The 22,880-nt window shown below is 40.1% G+C and overlaps 1 protein-coding gene across 1 annotated transcript in view; it reads right to left on the bottom strand.

The window, feature by feature from the left end:
• The window catches only part of LOC124722819 (GTP 3',8-cyclase-like), a 115,421-nt gene that overhangs the window by 47,970 nt on the left and 44,571 nt on the right, over positions 1–22,880 (bottom strand). The window contains 2 exon segments of the mRNA XM_047247944.1: positions 11,033–11,240; positions 15,635–15,715. Coding sequence (XP_047103900.1) covers positions 11,033–11,240; positions 15,635–15,715 — 289 coding nt within the window.

Raw genomic sequence — 22,880 nt, 5'->3', positions numbered from 1 at the left:
ATGGGACCATTGCTTTTCTCAATATATATAAATGACTTAGTAGATAGTGTCGGAAGTTCCATGCGGCTTTTCGCGGATGATGCTGTAGTATACAGAGAAGTTGCAGCATTAGAAAATTGTAGCGAAATGCAGGAAGATCTGCAGCGGATAGGCACTTGGTGCAGGGAGTGGCAACTGACCCTTAACATAGACAAATGTAATGTATTGCGAATACATAGAAAGAAGGATCCTTTATTGTATGATTATATGATAGCGGAACAAACACTGGTAGCAATTACTTCTGTAAAATATCTGGGAGTATGCGTGCGGAACGATTTGAAGTGGAATGATCATATAAAATTAATTGTTGGTAAGGCGGGTACCAGGTTGAGATTCATTGGGAGAGTGCTTAGAAAATGTAGTCCATCAACAAAGGAGGTGGCTTACAAAACACTCGTTCGACCTATACTTGAGTATTGCTCATCAGTGTGGGATCCGTACCAGATCGGTCTGACGGAGGAGATAGAGAAGATCCAAAGAAGAGCGGCGCGTTTCGTCACAGGGTTATTTGGTAACCGTGATAGCATTACGGAGATGTTTAATATACTCAAGTGGCAGACTCTGCAAGAGAGGCGCTCTGCATCGCGGTGTAGCTTGCTCGCCAGGTTTCGAGAGGGTGCGTTTCTGGATGAGGTATCGAATATATTGCTTCCCCCTACTTATACCTCCCGAGGAGATCACGAATGTAAAATTAGAGAGATTAGAGCGTGCACGGAGGCTTTCAGACAGTGGTTCTTCCCGCGAACCATACGCGACTGGAACAGGAAAGGGAGGTAATGACAGTGGCACGTAAAGTGCCCTCCGCCACACACCGTTGGGTGGCTTGCGGAGTATCAATGTAGATGTAGATGTAGATGTACACAGGCATGCTTCGTAGGCACAAAGATAAATACTGGCGCCAAAACCTCTGCATCAGTAAATAAATTAAAAAAAAAGGTGGAAGACAATTTTCATACATTATCCAACGAAGTAAATACAAATTCCGTATTGTTCATCTTCGAATGTAGCAGAACTTCAATGTATTACGAAAATCCGACTGGCAAGACTGTTTGGGATGTTTGTCAATATGGCCAACTCTACGTTCTGAATTTTTTCCTACCTGTGAGAAGAGATGGTTGCTAATAGGAACCTGATGAAATGTGAATCACATGCAGTATTCTCTTCATCATAAGAGTAATACGAATATAAACATTTTGCCACGTATTCTTTCGTGTTTGCTGCAATCTTATTTAAATCCTGTCTGCCTAATAAACTACGAAACTAGAGTGAGACAACAGCAAACGCGGAAGAATATACATATCGTGTCATGTTTATATTCGTATTATTCTTATGCCTAATAGTGATACAGTCATAAATGAAGCACGGCAACTGACTAGATTTTTAAATCTAAGATGACTCTAATTTCTGTGCAGAATTTGATGTACTAAAGAAGCGGCCGCAAAGATTTTCAAATGGAGAAAAATTTTCGCCTAACTCTCGTTCAGAACATGTTCTATCATACACAGTCTATTATTTGGTTCTTGTTGATCATTATCAAAGAAAGCAGCAGTGTAAGTAACAAGAAATAGTAGTCTCTTGGCATTGTTCTGCTAATGAGATGATTTCTCTCTCTCTCTCTCTCTCTCTCTTTTTTTTTTTTTTTTTTTTTTTTTTTTTTTTTTTTTTTTTTTTTTTTTTTTTTTTTTAAAAAAATTGTAGGCGGCGGTAGCGTGCACAAAAGCAAGCCATGCCGCGAGCGATGACAGTCCGCAAACACACACTATCAGAATGCGACTAACAATGCATGACACAGGAAAACTGCACTTATCAGATCAAAGCCAAATAAGCAATCGATTCAAACCAGACGAAGCACGTGAAAAAGGAAGGGTACCAGTATAAATACGGAGGAGCGCCTGTCGCATAGCAAAGGCTACCTGGTAAAGCTTAACTGCTAAGCTTACGACTCGAACCAAACTACTGTAGCTGTATCGTCAATTATTCGACCTAAGTTGTGTCTCATATTACAATGGACCGACTTTGTTTCGATTTGGAGGTGCGGCCTAAAACTTTTCTCTCCCCTTGAACTTCGAGTCTCAAATTTCAGGTGCAGCTTAGATTCAGGAATTTTTTTTTTTTCCTTCCTTTATTTCGAGTCTCATTTTTCAGGTTTGAGTGCGGCTTGGATTTGAGTAAATACGGTAGGTGGTATTTCAACTAATTCTATCTATGAAATAAAACAAAGTACAGCAGGGAGCTCTGACGAATCAAAGAGCAGCGATGAAGATTCTGATGAATAGGAAAGTATGAGTTAAGAAATAAGATGCTACTGAGATCGTAAATTTTTGTTGTGTTGATGAATCTGTTAACAAACGTATTCAAAAATGCACTGAAACATTGGCACATGTAGTGTTGGGAGGTGATAAACTGTCATTACTGTTAGAGGAGCTCCGTATTTCTTGCTGTTCTACTCCTACATGACACTGTATCTGAAGGTATAGAACGAATCTTCACTGGCTAGAGAAATGGGTAACACAATTTTACAAGTCTCTGCTGTCATGTAACCTCTTCAGGGAAATCATGACTGTACTAAGATTCAGTTTGTGGTTGACAAGGTCAGAGTCATTAAGAAATGCAAGGCAGCTACCATGTCAGTCCTAGAAGAGAGAGACGTAGCAAACTGTCAAGGCATGTTCATTCCCGGTCCATATGTTTGTGGTGATGTACTAACCAAGTAATACTGAAGTGTGATCCAAGTCGCACAAATATGGCTTTAATAATAATCTCCAAACAATATGCCTCTAAGGACTCAACAAGACACAGAACACTGATGTGCACATTACAAACTAGAATCACACAGAGAGTCAGTCAGCACTGTTCCATACTTATATATGTGCGAGTCGCCAGCAGATGGCACGGCAGGGACCGCACTGCACACTTGGCTCCCAGAGACGGCCTCCAGCAGCCAGCCTGCAATGATCAGTCGGTGACCAATTTAAAGACGCATGTACGGCAACACCACTCTCGGTGCACTCACACTGACACGTACTAGTAGCACGATACAGCAGTGATGAGTAGTAGTACCCCTCCTGTCTTGCGCGCCTTTTATCTGGCTCTACAATTTACTTTCCTAGACCCACACAAATGCCTGATCCTCCTAATTCAATTTGCTCTGCAGACTATTTAAAATTCATAAAGAAAAAGGAGCCACAATTGCACTTTGTGTGCCAGTTACTTTCCAATACATTGGCACCAGCTGATCTTATTTAAGAACACTCAACTTTCGTAGCCATACTTACAGCACATCCTTTGCTTCCTGGCCTAAATCCAAGTTAACTCCCAGCCCCCCTCCCCCCCCCCTCCCCCCACTCCCCACACACACACGCCCCTCCCCCCCTCTCCCCCCCCTCCGAACCAGCTAGTTGTGTGCTGTTATCTCACGTCACACCCTAGTCTATGAGTGCCCAGCTGTCTGTCGCCTGACTCCTCTACCTGCACCCCTAGCTAGCCCACAGATGGCTCCCCACTCTCCCACGAGCCACTAAATGCTTCCCTCCAAACCCCTCCCATCTCTCTCCATCCCTCACATTGCCTCAACCCACCCCATCCTACCCCACTCTAAAGCCCCACCTCGCTCCAGAACACTCACCGTGGGCCAGTAAAGAGCTGGCAGTTGAGCAACCACAACATAAGGAGACATGCGCATGTGAGTGTGTGTGTGTGTGTGTGTGTGTGTGTGTGTGTGTGTGTGTGTGTGTGCGCGCGCGCATGTTTTCCCTACAGCTAGAAAAAGAAAGTGCATTCTGGAAGCTCGCTAAGCACCGTACCTTTTAGTTTCGAAGGTAGAAGATGAGGTACTGGTGGAAGTAAAGCTGTGAGGACGGGTCGTGAGTCGTGCATGGATAGCTCAGATGGTAGAGCACTTGCCCACGAAAGGCAAAGGTCCCAAGTTTGACTCTTGGTCCGGCACATAGTTTTAATCTGCCACGAAGTTTCATATCAGTGCACACTCCACTGCACAGTGAAAATCTCATTCTACATACCTTTTGTTCATGTGCCTATCGATGAGACAGTGCTTCTGCCTTTTGGTGAGCCATCTCCTTTATTCCTAAATAATTCATAATTTTCAACAGAAACTTTCCGTACGTTATTATTGCATCCTACATTACAATATGCAATTTCCACAATATGTGGTCATCTGTGAATATAATGGGGGTAACAACTGTAGGAGACCAAAAACTGACTGCAGTAGGCAAGTTCCAGTTATTGTATGCTGCAGTAGTTATGCAGAGGTGAAGAGGGTCACACAGGATAGGCTAGCATGGGAAACTCCATGAAACCAATCTTCAGATGGAAGATCACAACAATAAAAACATTTGATTCAGCATACACCAGACTCCAAACAGCGTACACAACCTGTATGCTCAGAAACACAGAAAATCATATTGGTTCCATCAGCAGCAAACTTCAGCCCATGATTGTTATGGAACACTGCGGTGATTTTGTTCATTAATAAAACCCAAAACTGGGGAGTAATAAGAGAGTATTGTTGTAACATCTTATCAACCTGGTTATCTAAATACATATTAAGAAGACTGGTAAAGTGTTATTTTAAAGCGCCACGAAAGTATTTGAGCAATGTATAAATTTAGAGAATCAGTGCATAATATTGAAAGCCTATCTACATTATCTATATCTGCATGACTAGTCTGTAATTCACAATTAAATGCTGGCAGAGGGTTCAGAGAACCACCCTCAACCTATTTATCTACCATTACACTCCCCTACAGCATTTGAGGAAAAAGAAACACTTCAATATTTCCGTACAAGCTCTGATTTCTCTTATTTTATTACAATGATCATTTCTCCCTATGTAAGAGGGCTCTAACAAAATATTTTCACATTCGGAGGAGAATGTTGATGATTGAAATTTTAAGAACCTGCTCCAGCAAAATGCTTTTGCTTTAATGACTGCCACCCCCATTCACATGCGATATCTGTGGCATGCACTTTCCTGTTTCCCAATAATACAAAATGAGCTGCCCTTCTTTGAACTTTTAAATTATGTCCTCTGTCAGTCCTATCTGGTAAGGATCCCACACCATGCAGAATACTCCAAAAGAGGACAAACAAGTATAGTTGTAGATAGTCTCTTTAGTAATCCTAATCTTCTAAATGTTTTACTATTAAATCACAGTCTTTTGTTTGCTTTCCCACCGCATTATCTATGTGAGCATTCCAATTTAACTTATTTGTAAATGTAATTCCTAAGTATTCAGTAGACTTCACAGCCTTTAGATCTGCGTGAATTATCATGTAACCAAAATTTAGTAGATGCCTTTTACTACTCATGCGGATGACATAACAATTTTTATTATTTAAGGTCAGTTACCACTTTTTGCATCATATGGATAGGTAGCCTAAATCATTTTGCAGTTCATTTTGATCATCTGATCACTTTACAAGACAGTAAATGATTTGCAAGACTGTAAATGATAGCATCATCTAAGAGGACTGCTCCGATTCTCTCTTAAATTCTTAATGTAGATCGGCAACAGCAGGTGGTCTATAACACTTCCTTGAGGAATGTCAGATATCACTTCTGTTTTACTTGACGATTTTCCATCAATTACTATGAACTGTGACCTTTCTGACAGGAAACCACACATCCAGTTGCACAACTGAGACAATACAACATATGATTAGAAAATGCTTGTGAGGAACTGTTTCAAAAAGTCTTCTGGAAATCTGCAAATATGGAATCAATTTGAGATCCCCAGTCGACAGCACTTATTACTTTGTGTGACTAAAGAGCTAGCTGTGTTTTAAAAGGTCGATATTTCTGAATCTATCTTGGCTATTTATCAATGAATCATTATCTTTGAGATAATTCATAATATTCAAACACAATATATGTTCCAAAATCCTAATGCAAATCAACATTAGTGATATGAGTCTGTTATTTAGTAGATTACTCCTCTTTTCTTTCTTGAGCATTGGTGTGACCTGAGCAACTTTTCAGTCTCTAGGTATGGATCTTTATCAAATGAGCGGCTATATATGATTTCTAATGGAGCTATTGTATCAGCATTCTCTGAAAGAAACATAACTGCTTTATTACACTGAGGAGAGCTACTATTAAGTTACTGACAGTTGCAGTTGCTCTTGATTTGAATACTGCAATATTTACTTTGTTGTCTTTGGTGAAGAAATTTCAGAAATCCGTGTTTAGTAACCCTGCTTTAGTAGCACTGTCATCAGTAACATTACCACAGCTATTGCGCAGTGAAGGTATTGGTTGTGTCTTGCCATTGGTGTACTACACATGCAACCAGAACCTCTTTGGATTTTCTTCCAGATTTCAAAACGAAGTTTCACTATGGGAACTATTAAACACATCTTGCACTGAAACCCACCCTAAGTTTCGAGCTTCAGTAAAACATCGCTAATCTTGGAGATTTTGCATTTTTAAATTTTGACATGCTTTTTTTCATTGCTTCTGCAGCTGAGTTTTGACATATTTTGTGCACCACCCTTTTAATTTATTTGGTATCCTTTCAATTTATTTGGTATATATCTCATAATTGATGTCGATACTATTTCTCTGAATTTAAACCATGTCTGGTCTACACTTACATAGTCAGACTTGAAGGAGTAGAGACTTAGTAGAGACCGTCTCCTTGGAAGGCATCAAGTTAATTTTTATCTGCTTTCTCATTAAATGCCCTATTGTGTAGGGCTGAAAATTAATAGAGATAAGGCAAACAGAATGTGCAAAGTAAGTGGAAATTACTCGTCTCTTCCCCGATTACAGTGCAATAGAAGATACTACAAGATGTTGACAGATTTCCATATCTCGGTAGCTTTATATGTAATAATGAGGTCACAGATGCAGAAATCACCAGCAGAACTGGAAAATCAGTCCATATGGCAATTAGGTCTGTAATATGTCAACAAGGCTTTGACTGTACTCCTTTATCGTTTATATGTGTGAGACTTGGAAAATGTCAGTTAAATCAGCACACAGTCTCCATATTTTTCACCAACAATGCTAGAGATGAATTCTGAAGATGTTAACCCAACCAAGTTACAAACGATGAAGTGTTGAGAATACGACGTCTAGACAGCCTGCACAAAATTATTGTTGAAAGAAGACTGAAGATTGCAGATTATGTTCTACGCATGTAAGGTGGAAGAATCCCAAAATCAACACTGTTGTGGAAATCAATGGACAGATACAGATGTACAGGAAGACCTTTTAACACTTGGAACTTTTGCAATGAATCTTCAATGCATGGACACAAACTTGGAGGAAGGTGAGAACGTGGCAGCTGATTGAGTAAACTAGTGGAAACCAGTTCCTTGTATGGTACACAGCAAATCTGAGTAAGTTAGTAAGTAAGTAAGTAAAGTAAGTACAACTGGGGATTTTGCAAAACTGTTGGATGATCCATATTATTGTCTATATTTGACACTGTTGGACTTCTACCTTTTCCTTGATGTGTATTCTTCAAATTGTGAGTTTTATGAGAAAGCTGATAGGTACTTACCAATCAACCTTCCCTCACACGAACTGACATTGTCTCTTTGTAAATTCTACTGTGCTAACAATTATCTACTGAGAATCCTCGACTAGGTCTCCGCAGCTCAAATGAGCCAGTTTCTTTTAAATTTCTGTCTTTGGCTATAATTGTCTTCCAAGTATGGTGACACAAGATCCTGTCATGAAACTTTTGCACATAACAAACAATTAACATTTGTGTTTTAGTGTTCTAAGCTGTGAGGTCATCAGCGGACAAATAATTTAGTACCTATTCCTGGACAGCCGGAGTGGCCGTGCGGTTCTAGGCGCTACAGTCTGGAACTGAATGACCGCTACGTTCGCAGGTTCGAATCCTGCCTCGGGCATGGATGTGTGTGATGTCCTTAGGTTAGTTAAGTTTAATTAGTTCTAAGTTCTAGGGGACTGATGACCTCAGAAGTTAAGTCGCATAGTGCTCAGAGCCATTTGAACCTATTCCTGACGTGCTGTTGTTTGGAACAACAACTGACATGATCCAAAATATTACTTTCTTTTATTATAGCTTCACTTTTATTTTGTCTAATGATTACTAATTTCAGTATCAAATTCCGTCATCAAGCCACTATATGATCAGAAAGCATAGTGTATCTTTAAAATATTGTTTAATAAACAGATTACCATTATATCATCATTCCTTAAAGTAATGTCCAAAGTGGAAGGACAGATGATTAATTTTGAGTATATACAAAAGTCAGAGTACTGAACCGGATATGAAAGAAGGAAAACCAGAAGGGCAGTGAGAGACGGGTGCCTTCTATCACCTTACTTCCTTAATATGTTCATCAAGTAAGTAATAACAACAACAAAGAAAAGATGACAAGAATCAAAAGGTAATTTCTGGAATACTCCAAGGAAATGCGATAGGACCATTACATTTGCAATGTATATAAATGATCCAGTAGAAAGTGTCAGAGGCTCCTTAATATTGTTCACAGGTACTACACTTGTCCATCAGAAAGTAGCAACAACAGAAGACAGTATCAATTTGCACAATGACCTGCAGAGGATTGGTGAATGATGCAGGCTCTGGCAGTTGACCCTGCACATAAATAAATGTAACATATCACACACACACACACACACACACACACACACACACACACACACACAGGAAAAGAAATCCAATACTGCCAATACTGTACAACTACACTATTAATGACAAATTGATGGAAACAGAATCTACCATAAAATATCTAGAAGTAACTATCCAGAGCAAACTTAAAGTGGAACGACCACATAAAACAGCAATAGAAAAGCAGATGCCAGACTAAGATTCACAGGAAGAATCTTAAGTGAATGTAAATTACCTCTGTGTCCTTACCCAGTAGGACTGACAGAAGAGAGAAAGAAGATCCAATGAAGTGCGGAGTGTTTTGTCACAGGATCATTTAGTCGCTGTGACATCATTACAGATATGCTCAGCAACTCCAGTGGTAGATGCTATAAGAGAGCAGTTGTGCATCACGGAAAGATTTACTACCCAAATTTCGAGAGAGTAGTTTCCGAGAAGAGTCTGACAACATAATAGTTTCTCTCATATACAATTCACGAAATGATCATGAGAAGAAAATTTGAGAAGTTCGAGATAATACAGAAGCGTACTGACAGTCACTCTTCCCAAGCACTGTTCACAAGTGGAACAAGGCAGAGGGGATCAGTTGGTGGCATGAGACGTACCCCCTGCCACACACAGTTAAGTGGTTTTTGGAGCATGATGTCGATATGGAAACTTAATTGCATGCATATACACTGCAGATTGACGACATCGCAATAGTAAATCAGAGTAGGAACTAAATAAAATGTTTCAGGCCTTAAATCAAGAAGTGGTAAAACTAAAGCTAAAAATGAATACAAAGAAGACAAAAGTTATGGCTACAGACAAGAAAGGAGGTGGAGGTAGGACTGACACAAGAACAGGCAATGAGCAACTCAAGAAAGGAACTGAAATTCACTATCTCAGTAGCATTTTGCAAGAAAACAATCAATATTTCAAGGCATTCAAGAAAAGAAAAGCACAGGTGAAGAGTTCCTTCCAAAATAAGAAGAAGCTGCAACTGAATAAACATATCAGCTTCCACATTAAGAAAATATTTGTAAAGACCTTTGTGTGGAGTGTTCTGACACACAGATGCAAAATCTGTACATTAGAAAAGCCAAAGGAAGCTCACCTCAAACCTGCTGAAATGTGGTTCTGGAGGAGAAGTACAAGAACTAGCTGCATTGACAGAAAAATTAAAGGAAATAGGAGAGAAGAAAGAACCACTGAAATTTATGGGCCAGGGCAAAGCAAAATACACTGGACACTTAACTGGAGATGATAATCTTTTAAAACACATTTCTGAAGGCAAGATCGTAGGTAAGAAAACAAGGGGATGACTGAGAACATCCTACTTAAACAATATGATCAATGAATGGGATTTTCTTCACACATGGAGATGAAGACAACTGCTGAAGAGAGGAAGCTGTGGCTGCAGAGACAAGGTTCAACCTTTTGGAAGAGTAAGGACAAACTAATACAAAATATGAGTCTGCATGGTAGCTACATATGGAATAAATGACAACTTCTTGTGTGCACTCATCAAGTCACTTACCCCAGTAGGTGTCTTATCTACTAAAAGTAAAGGTAACTGTTGTGCTTTCAATAGATGTGAACTGCACCCTGAAAATGGTATGTCTAGTTTGCAGTTGTACAGAAGCTTTTTATTTTGCAAAATGGTTCAAATGGCTGTAAGCAGTATGGGACTTAACGTCTGAGGTCATCAGTCCCCCAGACTTAGAACTACTTAAACCTAACTAACCTAAGGACATCCCTGCCTAAGGCAGGATTCGAACCCGCGACCGTAGCAGCAGCATGGTTCCGGACTGAAGTGTCTAGAACCGCTTGGCCACAGTGGTCAGCTTTTATTCTGCAAAGAAAATTTTGATAATAAGATGAACTGATGCTGGTACTTGCTACTGAAACCAGTAGTACTTAGACACAACAAAAGTGTGACTACAGAATTAAGAATAATTTTTCCAAACAATCGAGTATTTTTTCAAAACAACACCACAATAGAGGAAACTTATTTTAAACTAAAGACACAAAAGAATAAAAGAGAAACTGTAAAGATCTTGAGTCTCATAAGACTCTCTTGGGAGGAAAATATAAGATATTTAATTGGTAAACTTGCAAGGCATAATTTTTTATGTTGTATAAACTATGAAACTGTTAGCATCGTCAGCTAAAATTTACTTCTTCTGTCTTAATATACCTTCCTTCACTTACAGCTGCAGTGTGGAGACAGGGGTGAGGGTGGGAGCGGTGATGGGGGCGAGGGTGAGGGCGTACTGCTTTAAAATGGTGATTCTTGTATTGATATTTTTAACAACAGATTTATATCGTTTGCTTATGAAAGTCTGCATGCGATGACAGCTGCACTAGTAATACCTTCACAGGGTCGTATTCAAGTTGCAAGGCTAGATCTATGCCAGCCATGACACGCTCCCAGCCTTTCCTCCTCGTGATCTGGTTGTAGCATTGGGACTGCAGGGTGTCTAAGCTGATGTTCAGACCATCAAGCCCTGCCCTCTGCAAGGCAACCAGCTGTCTTGTCAACATGAGGCCATCGGTTGTCATTAAGACACTTTCGAGATCTTTTATTTTCTTCAAGGCACCTGTGAAACAGCAAATTATTCTAAAGAAACTGAAACAAATAATTTGTAACATTGCTGCTGCATATAAAACAAAACTCCAGTTGATAAATTGAAAATACAAATTCCTTAAAAGTTAACTGTACATTTGCCCTAATACAAAGAGATAAGAAGGGTTAATAAACTGAATTGAAGAATGCAAGTTAAGATAGCAATGAAAAAATAATTAGAGGCATGAGATCACCTACTGCAACAGGGAAATGGGAATCAATATGAACCATTACCCAGCTACTGTCAACTGATTCCATGTCTCCATGCACACTGTATAAACCACTGTGGGTTCTACGACAAAGTAAATTGTTGTACCACACATTATGGTTTTTCCCCATTCAATGCTCATGTGGATTGTGGGAAGAATGATTCTTTAAATGGTTCTGTGCATCCTGTAATTAATCTTGCCTTCATGGTCCCTATAGGAGTGATACATATGTGGTTATTGTATAATCCCCAAATACCTCACTTAATACAGGTTCCTGAAATTTCATAAGTTGGGTTTTGTCATACATTTGGCGTCTATCTTCACTTGTCTGGCATTTCCAATTTTTAGTAGCTTCTTGATGCTCTCCCATGCATCAAATAAATCTATGATCAATCATGCTACACTATTTTGTATACATTCAATGTCTGCCATTAGCCTTATTTGTTATGGGTCATACTTAAGCAATATTCTAGAATGGGCCACACAAGTATTTTGTAAGCAATGTCCTCTATAGACTGATTACATTTTCCAGTATCTTACCAATGAATTGAAGTCTGTATTCTGCTTTGCCTACAAGTGAGTCTATGTCACCATTTCATTTCATCCAGATATTAGTATGAGTTGACCAATTAAAACTGTGATTATTTGATAATGTAGTCATACAATACTGTCTTTTATTTGTTTTGTGATGTGCTCCAATTTACATTTCTGAAAACTTAAACTCAGTTGCCTATCTTTGCACCAATTTGAAATGTTATGATCTGACTCAAATTTGTGCAGATTTTTTTCACGCAATAATTCATTATAGACAACTCTATCATCCAGCAAAAGTATGAGGCTCCTTATAATATCGTCTTCCAGAACATTAAGGTACAACATTAATGTAATGGTATAAATTACTATAACTGTATAAATAAGTTTATAAGTGTGTAAAATACATTGAACTATTTGTTACAACAAAACATTGTACTGGTATACTCAGCAAGATGTTAAATCAGCAGATAGCTACATTTTATGTTCAACATTTTGTGTACAGCATATATGTTGGAAAGGATTTATACCCAAATTAAATAAATCTGAAGAAATGGTAGGGTGTCTCTGGAAAAAAAATCCATAAAAACTCATACAGTCCAATTTGCTATTATGTCACTGTTACTGAAATATAATACAAAGTAACTAAATTCGATGAACATTCTCAGAGTGCAATATGCCTCAGAGTGAATGCACAGTAATGTCAACATTATTTTTCAAGGCTATGTTTGTGAAAATGGATGAAAGCAAACCACACATTTTGTTCTCAATCTGCGGAAGCATTATGCACTGTGAAACACTGTACTGCTGTTCTACATAAAAGCTGTCTCATTGCCAACATCTTTCCCCTGCTGGCTGTTCTACACTTCTCATCACTGATTCAACATGTTGTAAGATATTTTATGCTGTATGACACCACAGTCCAATCTGGTTAGGATAGCATAAAAATAATATATGAATTTCAGTATTGAAACTGGAACAGCAGAACAGCTCTCATCACACTGGATATCAAATCGAGGTTGGATTACAGCCATGGGTACATCATTTCATGCTACTCAGCTGTATGTCATATGTCAGAGTTCATCAACTGTAGTGGCTGGCGACTGGTGGCTGGCGACTGGTGGCATAGCCATCTCTTGGCATCCAGTGAACAGACGTTCTACACAGGTGACAGATTTGAAGAAAATGCTGGATACGGCAACAGTGGAACACTCTCTGTATCGAGGTAGCTCAGTACAGCTCAGGTGATGTGTAGTCTTGCATTATCTTGTTAAAAGATAACATCACGGAGCCCTTGAGAATAGGGCACAGCGATAGGCCTTAACAAAACACAAATGCAATGGCTGCTGTCCAAATTACTGGCTATGTGAACCAGAGGTTGTGACATGTATCCAGTTGCACCCCATACCATCACAGCACATGCTGGACCCGCATGTGAATGACAGGTACAATCTGGCCAGGTCTGTTGGCATCAGAGCCTCCACACACAAGTACATCAATTGTGACGATGTTGCAGAACCGAGACTCATCTGATATGATGACACAGTGCCATTCCTGTGTCTGGCATTGTTGTCAGTTGCACCGCTGTCAGTTCACCTCTCTCTAGAGCTGCATTAAGGGCTTGACAGTCTGTGCTGCTCCAGATGCCATCACATTGTCTGTGTGGATACTTGTCTCACTGTATACAAGCCCACTTCCTGACTAAATGTACACAACTTCACTGCAGGATCACGTACGCATGAGTGAACACTTGTCTGCCCTCTCAGGTGCTAGTTTGGTGGCACTACTGAGGCCCTGCATGGCATTTAGCATGGCCGTCCTGAACCTACCAATTCTATGTTCGCACAAAATGAGATTCTGAGCAATGCAAGCAGCAATATAGTGAAACAATAAACCAGAGTCTCAGCAGACCATGAGCCTGCCACTGCCAAATCTGGAATGCTGATAAACATTTCTCCTTCTTCCATTATGCTTAACACGGACTTCGTGTAAAGAACCAACACTGAAATAGAATTTCTGAATGAGAAACCTGCTCCATAAGCTTTTTCTTGCATACAGAATATGCATGGGAGTGCTGAAAAGTAATGCCTCTGAATTTTTTATTCTGTTCTCAATATCGGTCGAGGTATGACACGTCACGCATATTACTTGGTCAACTTTCCCACTTCACTGACTCGTGGCACACCCCCCTCCCGCAAACAGATGGAGTCGCAATAGGCAGCCCATTCTGACCAGAGATTGTGAATATGTTTACGGTGCACTTTGAGGAAGAGGCGCTGATGTCATCCAAATGGAAATCCATCTTCTTCTTCTTCTTCTTCTTCTTCTTCTTCTTCTGTTATGTGGATAACACACTTGTCATCTGGCCTCATGGAAGAGACAAACTTCTTGACTTCTTTGTACATCTGAACTCCACACGCCACAAAATCAAATTCACTATGGAGACCAAAGAAGAAGGAAGACTACCATTCCTGGACTTCATAATCAAGAGAATAACGGACAGCACCCTGTGCCACAGCGTGTATCTGACTCTATAAAACACATAAACTCAGTTCTCCCTATGGCACTGTGAATAATTTCAATAACAAAAAGTGAGATGAATGTTGCAGCGTACATTTAATTTCAACTTTGGCTTTGCATTCAAGATCAGTCTTACCTGAGAGTGCAACATTACATCTTTGGTTAATTTAATTATATGTTCATTAGATTTTGGTTATAAGGCACGTTTTGCTGCCTAATGTTTCATCTCCAAATGCTGGAAACAATCCATGGAGGAAGAGGAGTATGTAAGACATTGGTGGACCAGGTTGGAAGAATCTGTGAATTTCAATACTCTGTAGAAGAGCTCAATCATTTGAAAATAACTTTCAGACCTTGTGGCTATTCTAACAGATATACATAGGGCACTACATTCTAAAATATTTGCATCTTTCACTGAAAAACAAGCAACTAGAGGAAAAGTTCTCTTGCCATTTGTAAAAACAGTCGCAGATAGCGACCTCCGAGTGCTATGAAGAGAAGGTATTGACGCAGTGCTTAAACCAAACTGAAGACCACAACAGCAGCCATACTCAAGCAAATTGTTATGCAGTAGTTTCAGTGAATTTGACAATGATGTGGCTGCTTTCATGGTGGCCCAGTCATATTGTGGGGTAGGGAATGTCAGTGACAGGGCTGGAATTGTAGGTGACAGATGGATTTTTGGCAAAGCCTTGTATCAATACCTCCTTAATTATTGAGTTGAAAAACTGTAGAAAACATTCATACAGTAAAATCACACAAAAAAATTTCCTATTTCTGCAGGTATTGTGCCTTCTGTTTCTTTTTCATTACAAAAACATATTGATTCAAGTTTATAAAGTCACAACTATGTCACTGTGATTCGTGTAACACACATTCTGGAACATGTTCCAGGAATGTCATGAAACAGACAGCTTTAAATACTTACTCTAGCTCATCTTTCAAGACTTGCATGCCAACAAAAACACCATCTATCCAATCTGTTTCTATTTCACTTTCATGTAAAGATTTCTCCACAAAGGATATCATCTGCCATGATTTCTCCACAAAGGATATCATCTGCCATGTAGGCAGTGCAAGAGGAATTCCACACTCACATTTGGGTAATCAAGTGGATTCTGTGTCTTGTCAGAACCAAGCACAACCAACCCAATTTCATCTTTACCACTGGTAAATATCTGGAAACATATTAAATGGTAAAAATAAGTTTTGTTTATAACAAGTTGTATACCAATAAAAACATCACACACAGATACTCTTTATAAAATTATTTAATTGGATAGATAAAAAATCTACTCACCAAGCAGTGGCAGAACACACACATAAAAGACTGTTGTGATAGGCAAGCGTTTGGAGCCAGTGACTCCTTCTTCAGGCTGAAGGGTTGCAGGGGAAGCAAGAAGGGTGAAGGAAAAGGACTGGAGAGGTCTAAGAAAAGGGGTAGATTTTGGGAAAGTTACCCAGAACCGTGGGTCATGGGTGACTTACCTTACAGGATGATAAGGAAAGACTAATTGTTGGGGACTGCATTGGGCAAGATTCAGAAACCTGAGAGCTTAAAGGTGGAAGACAGGGTAATATGCAAGACAGATATTACTACTAAAACTGTACATGAGTTAATAAGAGTGAGAAGCTAAGTGTATTGTATGCAACAGCTGTGGGAGGGGGCAGTGAAAATAGACGGGAAAGACAATGAAAGATGTATAAAGCTAAAACGAAGTGAAGCAAAGAGTAATTACAGTGAAGAAATGCTGAGACAGGAGAAATTAACGTAAATTAAGGCGAGGTGGGTGGTGAGAACCAAGGACACATTGTAGTGCTAGTTCCCACCTGCGGAGTTCTGAGAAACTGGTGTCTGGCGGAAGAATCCAGGTGGCATGTGTGGTGAAACAAGTGCCGAGGTCATGTATGCCATGTTGTAGAGCAAATAACAGAAAAGAAGACAAAAAAGCTCTACAAACTCTTTATCAAATCTCAGTCAAAACGGGACTACAAATCTCACATGAAAAAAACTTGTACATTGACACAATGTAAAGAGACAGACACCCACTGGTAACAAAGTATGGAAAGATATCACATGAAGGAAGTTTCCAGTGCCTGGAAGAGATTACACAGAAAATGGGACTGAACTCAACATCCAATGAAAAAAGAATCACAAAACTACATAAGGTATTCAGACTTATATCGAACAATTATAACAAAAGAAGTTTTTCCATCAATGCCAAATTAAGACACTGTAGTACAGTAGTTACCACAGGCCTTGTACACCTCAGAACAACAGCAATGAAGGGAAGAACAAAAATCAAAGAGATGGAAAAACAGAAGGAAAGATCGACAGGCCAGTTCAGAGAGAGGGGATCTGGATAAACCTATTGACAAAAGAACTGTACAAATACAAACAGAGGATTAAAAACAACACCAGGTAAAGTAGGACAAGGTTCTAGAGACACATACAAATTATGCACAAAAACAGACTTACCAAGACTATTTTTTATATCGTTATGACTAATAAAGGGAAAACCAACTGGGTATAGGAAACCATGGGGGACCTCAAGAAACTAAACATCTTCACAGAAGACATCACAGACAGGAAAAAATACAGAGTAAAAAACTGGAAAACAGAAATTTCAGCAGATATTGAAAGAGAAGAAAATGGAGAAGAACGGTACAGAAGAGAGGAAGAAGAATCACAATGAATATATGCGAAGTTTTTGAAAGACAAACGAAAGAGACAGAAAAAAAGCCTTCAAAATTGATGGTGCTTTACTGCTCTCCTTAAGGGGGTATTAACTAACAATAATTCAATATAATAATAATAATAATAACAATAACAATAACAATAACAATAATGACACTGTCTCTGTCTCAAGAAACTGATCTTCGAAGATCAGCTGAAGTTATCTCCCATGTCTTACTCTGCCTCTGTCCATGTGAATAACAGTAAAATTTAGGCTTATTTGGGAAAACAGCATCAAAGAAATTGTTTATTACAAATGGAACAACAGTATTATAGATTGCACATGACAAAGATTTATTGTCACAAATTGATGTTATCACCACTCTTGATAAATCCTGTTAATACAGTACAATAAAAAATACTAACACCCGATAAATCTCTGTACACACGCCACATTACCACAAGTGAAAACTACATGGAGTGGAAACAGAGGGAGATACTACAACGCAAAATTGTTTCCATCTTATGACCTTTTTGTTGTTGCTGTGGTAGTCTGAAGATTGGTTTGCTGCAGCTCTCAATACTAATCTATCCTGTGCAAGCCTCATCACCTCCACCTCCACATATCTATTACAACACCCACCCATTTAAACCTGCTAGTTGTCGTGAAGTCTTGATCTATTTCTACAGTTTTTATACCCCTTCCCTTCCAACACACACATACACACACACACACACACACACACACACACTAGCCACCAAGGAAGAGCCTACAGCTTTGATTCAAACCCCCCCCCCCCCCCCAGTCATACCCTCATACCTCCCTAACTATGCTTTGTTCAATACTCCATCTTCCACAATCGCAACAAATTCCTCCATCCTCCATGAGATGTATACATCCTAAACACCAATCCTGTAAAACTGTTGTCAACCTTTCTGCCACAACTCTTAGCCCAGCAGAAGTCTTGGTACTTTCTAAAGGCCTCACCTTTAGCCCAAAACCTAAATTCAAGTGTGCTGGACTTGTAAAGGACCTTCTTTCCTTACCTAATCTCTGCAGTGGAAATTTCTTCAATGTGCATTAGGGAGGTATGAGGGTATGACTGGAAAGGGGGGGGGGGGTGTTGAATCAAAGCTGTAGGCTCTTCCTTGGTGGCTAATGTGTGTGTGTTGGAAGGGAAGGGGTATAAAAACTGTAGAAATAGATCAAGACTATGCTCCAGACTGAACGCTGAAAGGCATAATCAGTCTTAAATGATGATGATGATGCATCCCACTAATAACAGCCAACAAAAACCTCACATAGAACCTTGCTTGAAACAGTTCCAGCCTCCCTCCCACCCTGAACCTCCCCTTCCAGCCAGTCATCTCTTGGTTATCTTTCAGGAATTCGTCACTTCTAACCCGGCCTTACTTTCCTTTCATAAATCCTCCCTAATGAGACCAACATCACTCCTATGTAACACACAGCTACCCATATCCTGTAAATTAATCCGTGCCTTATCATCTTTCCCACAGATAAAAGCTTCATCACAGTGTTCATGAATCATAGTGACTATGTGGCTGAGAGTCTTCACCAACTTTCTAACACCTCTGCATACAAACCTTACAATCATGATCACATCCTAGAATTCCAAGACTCCAGCAGCTCTCCAAGACCTTAAGTCCATCCCATAACCTGACTCCTGGATCAATCTCCCTCCTCACACCACTCCTTCCTTTTTACCTATTCACCAAACTACACAAACCCAACTACACAGGTCTCTCCACTTGTCCAACTGTGGCTGGGTACAATCCTCCCACTGAACATCACATGCAAACCATTGTCTGTAACCTCCCATCCTACAGTGAAGACAATGCTCACTTCCTTCACCGCCTTTCTGCAGTTCCTGTTTTGCTACCACATGACTCCTTGCTGGTTACTATGGATGCAACATCCCCCATGCCCATGGCCTCACTTTCCAAACATCCTCCTGATACCAAACCCATCACCTCTTTCCTAATCCCCTTACCCAATCACATCCTGACCCACAATTATTTCACTTTTGAAGACCAAGTCACAAGGTGAAATGCCTAAAGCTCGCACCACGAGTATGAAGTGCTATTGATTTGCGGCTTTGACAGAATGGATTGGTAGTCAGGGACTCATTATTGTTACCCAATCATCAGATTGTAAAAATCCTTTCTTGTGCAGATGTACACTTTTTAAATGAAACTGTGCTTACTGACATTAACAAACTAAAAATATGGTAAATCAGAATGTCAGTGGGGTTTGTTGCAGGATTCTAGTACAAGTTGTCAATGAGATACAGTATTTTTAAAAGTTTCCACACCAATACTAGTTTGTGCCACTCAATCTGGGTAGTTACTAGGTATGATGTTGTTTGCTTACAGTGTGTTTGTGTGAGTGGGTAGTTGCTAGGTATGATGTTGTTTGCTTACAGTGTGTTTGTGTGTGTGGGTAGTTGCTAGGTATGATGTTGTTTCCTTGCAGTGTGATTGTGTGTGTGTTCCTCGAGTTCATTGTGACTTGCAAGTCAGTAAGTGTGTGACAGTCCAATCAGAAGGTCGTGAGAGGACGATGGGATTTACCAACGCAGAAAAAGGTGACATGCTCATGGTGTATGGAGAGTGTACGAAGAATGCAGTTCATTCTTGTACAGTATATGCGGCAATAAATACCAATAAATGTCAAGCATCTCGGCAATCATTTATCAACCTCTTCAACCAGTTATATGGAAGTCATAGCCTAAATCTTAGCAACATAACAGATGAAACAAGTAGTTGATCCACATGTTACCTCTTGCACAATCGCATGTGGAAATGGCATTAATCGGGCAAGTGTCCTATGCATTCTCCATTGACATAGGTTTATCCCTTTCTATAAAGAGCTGCATTGATCAAGAGAATTGTGTTAACTTCCATACATGGGCATTAAGACAGGATACTCCAGATGTATCATGTATCTTGTTTAGTGGTGAAGGAAATTTTAACAATCGTGGCCTGGTAAAGTGCTGAAATAAGCACAATTGGTCTGTTAACAATTCTCTTTGGCTGTGGCAGGTGGAATGTCAGCATCCTTGGAGTGTAAACGTGTGGTGTGGGGCAGTGAACCATCAGCTCATAGGCCCATTTTTCTTAGAAAGAACACTGAATGTGCACAAGTATCACAGCCTCCTAACAAATCATCTTCCACGGATGCTAGAAGAGATTCCTCTGCAGACTAGGAGCAACTTGTGGTACCAATACGATGGCTGTACAACCCACAGTGCACTGAGTACAACATGGCTTCACAAACTGTTTACAAATCATTAGGTTGGATGCAGAGGACCTGTATCTCGGTTGACCCATTCGCCAAATTTCATGCCTGCAAACTTTTTTTCTATGGGGAAAGCTGAAATACTGTCTACAAAGGCATACCAACTACATCTGATGATATGCAATGATGTATTACTGCAGCCTGTCGGATTGTCCCTGCTGAAATACTGGTATGTGTGCAGCAGTCTTTCCATACCAGAATGGGAGCATATACTGTTGCTGCCAGTGGTCATTTTGAACACAGCCTGTGATGGTCAATTGTCTCATTACTGGTCACAATCCACATAACTAGTGTTGTCTGATTCAGAGCAATTGAGACATTTTCATGATCTGGACTCATGGTATAGACTTTGGTGTGTGCTACCTCAGCTAATGTACAAGTGTTGGCGTGGGAACTTTTCAAAATATGATATCTCGTGAATGGCTCACACTAGACTCCTGCAACAAACACCCCTGATAGACTAATTTACCCTACTTTTAGTTAATACCAATAGGCATAGTTTCATTTAAAAAAGTGTATGTTTGCACAAAAAATGCACTTTCTAATATCACTACAATCTGTTGGTTGGTTACTAGCATAAGCCCCCAACTACCAATCCATCGTGTGAAAACCACACATCAATAGCACTTTCCATTTCTGCAATGTTTGTGGTGCAGGTTTTAAGCGATTATCCCTGTACAAACAAATCTGTAGTACTGCAATGGGTACTTGCATGGTGCCATCCTATACCAACTTTTTTATCGGCCATCAGAAGTCCTTCCTATCCAGTCAACACCTAAAACCCCTTGTCTGATTCAGAGCAATTGAGACATTTTCATGATCTGGACTCATGGTATAGACTGCTTCTTCCATAACCTAAAAACCTACTCCCAAATCATCTTAACCCGATTATTCTCAACTCAATGCGCCATATCACTAGACGTCGATATCCATAAACACATGTCAAGTGGACCAACCACCAACAGTACCTCCCTCCACTTTGACAGCTGTCACCCATTCCATGTCAAAAAGTCTCTTCCATACAGCCTTGTTGCACGTGGACTCACTATCCCCAGTGGAAAGCAGGAGTTGTCTAAATATGGCAATAGCACTACCAGAGCCACAGTATCCTATCCGTCTCATTCATAAATAGATCTCCCGTGCCATCTCCTCATCTCACACCTGTAACCCTGTTAACCAGACAATGGTCAGCACTCATCTAATCACCCAGGCCTTGAAAAGCTCAACCACATTCTTCACTGGGGCTTTGACTATCTCAGATGGGGTATACTGTACTCAAGATACTACCCACTTCCTGCAAAGTAGTGTTCCACTGCCTGCACAATCTAGAGAACATCCTTGTCCGCCCCTAATCCTGTGAGTGACCCAGGTGCAAGAGCTGTCCCACAAATCCACCCACCACCTCCTACAGCAGTCCAGTTGCAGGCATCTCCCACCATATAAAAGGCACGATCATGTGCAAAAGCAACCTGTTAAAAATCAGCTATGCTGCAATTACCATACAATTTTCCATGTAGGGATGACAAGTAACCAACTGTTCACTCACAGTAATGTCTAGCACCAAACTGTGGCAAACCACAGACTTGACATTCCAGTTGCCAAGAGGCTGTACACCACTTCAACAACTGCTTCACTAGACATACCATTTGGATATTCCCTTCCAGTGCAAGTTTCTCTGAACTACACAGGTGGAAATTGTCTCTCCAGCACATCTAGTGCCATCCACCTGACCTAAACCTCTGCTAATTTGTTTCCCACTGTATCACTTTACCTTTTCTCTTCTGTACACACCAATCTTTTCCCATTCAGACCATGTACTGTCTTCTCCAATCACTCTGCCCCCCCCCCCCCCCCCCCCCCCTGCAGCTAGTGCGGGTGTGTACATTTGGGTGTTTGTGTGGTTTCCAAACTAAACCATGTGCATTTTAGATATGTTAGATCCATATACTTTACCTGAAACTAATTCTCTGAGGTACTGAGACTACTGCTTCCTGGCTCGGGGTTTCTATTTTCAGCTAACACAGAAGTATTGTCTACAAACAAAAGTGTATGGGACAGAATATTTACCAGTGAATCATTCACACTGGACACCAAAAAGACTGTTGTGTGTGGCATGTAGACAACCCCCGAGATGGTGCACCAAGGCAGTGTGACTGCAGGAGCAGCCAGCAAAAACTCTACACAAAAGATGGTCCAGCACTTCTCAGAGATTACAGTCAAAAATTATCAGGCAAGGTGTCCATATTATGCAAATTAACGTAGGATTAACAAGTGACAAATGCAGTTACCAAAGCAAATTAGATGATGAGCATGCCATCAGTATTATAGCTCTATAGGAAATGCATTT

Source organism: Schistocerca piceifrons, chromosome X (assembly GCF_021461385.2).
Source record: "Schistocerca piceifrons isolate TAMUIC-IGC-003096 chromosome X, iqSchPice1.1, whole genome shotgun sequence".
In the NCBI taxonomy this organism is placed as follows: Eukaryota; Metazoa; Arthropoda; class Insecta; order Orthoptera; family Acrididae; genus Schistocerca; species Schistocerca piceifrons.
The sequence above is the reverse complement of the archived record's forward strand: the minus strand, read 5'-3'. Positions and strand labels throughout refer to the sequence as shown.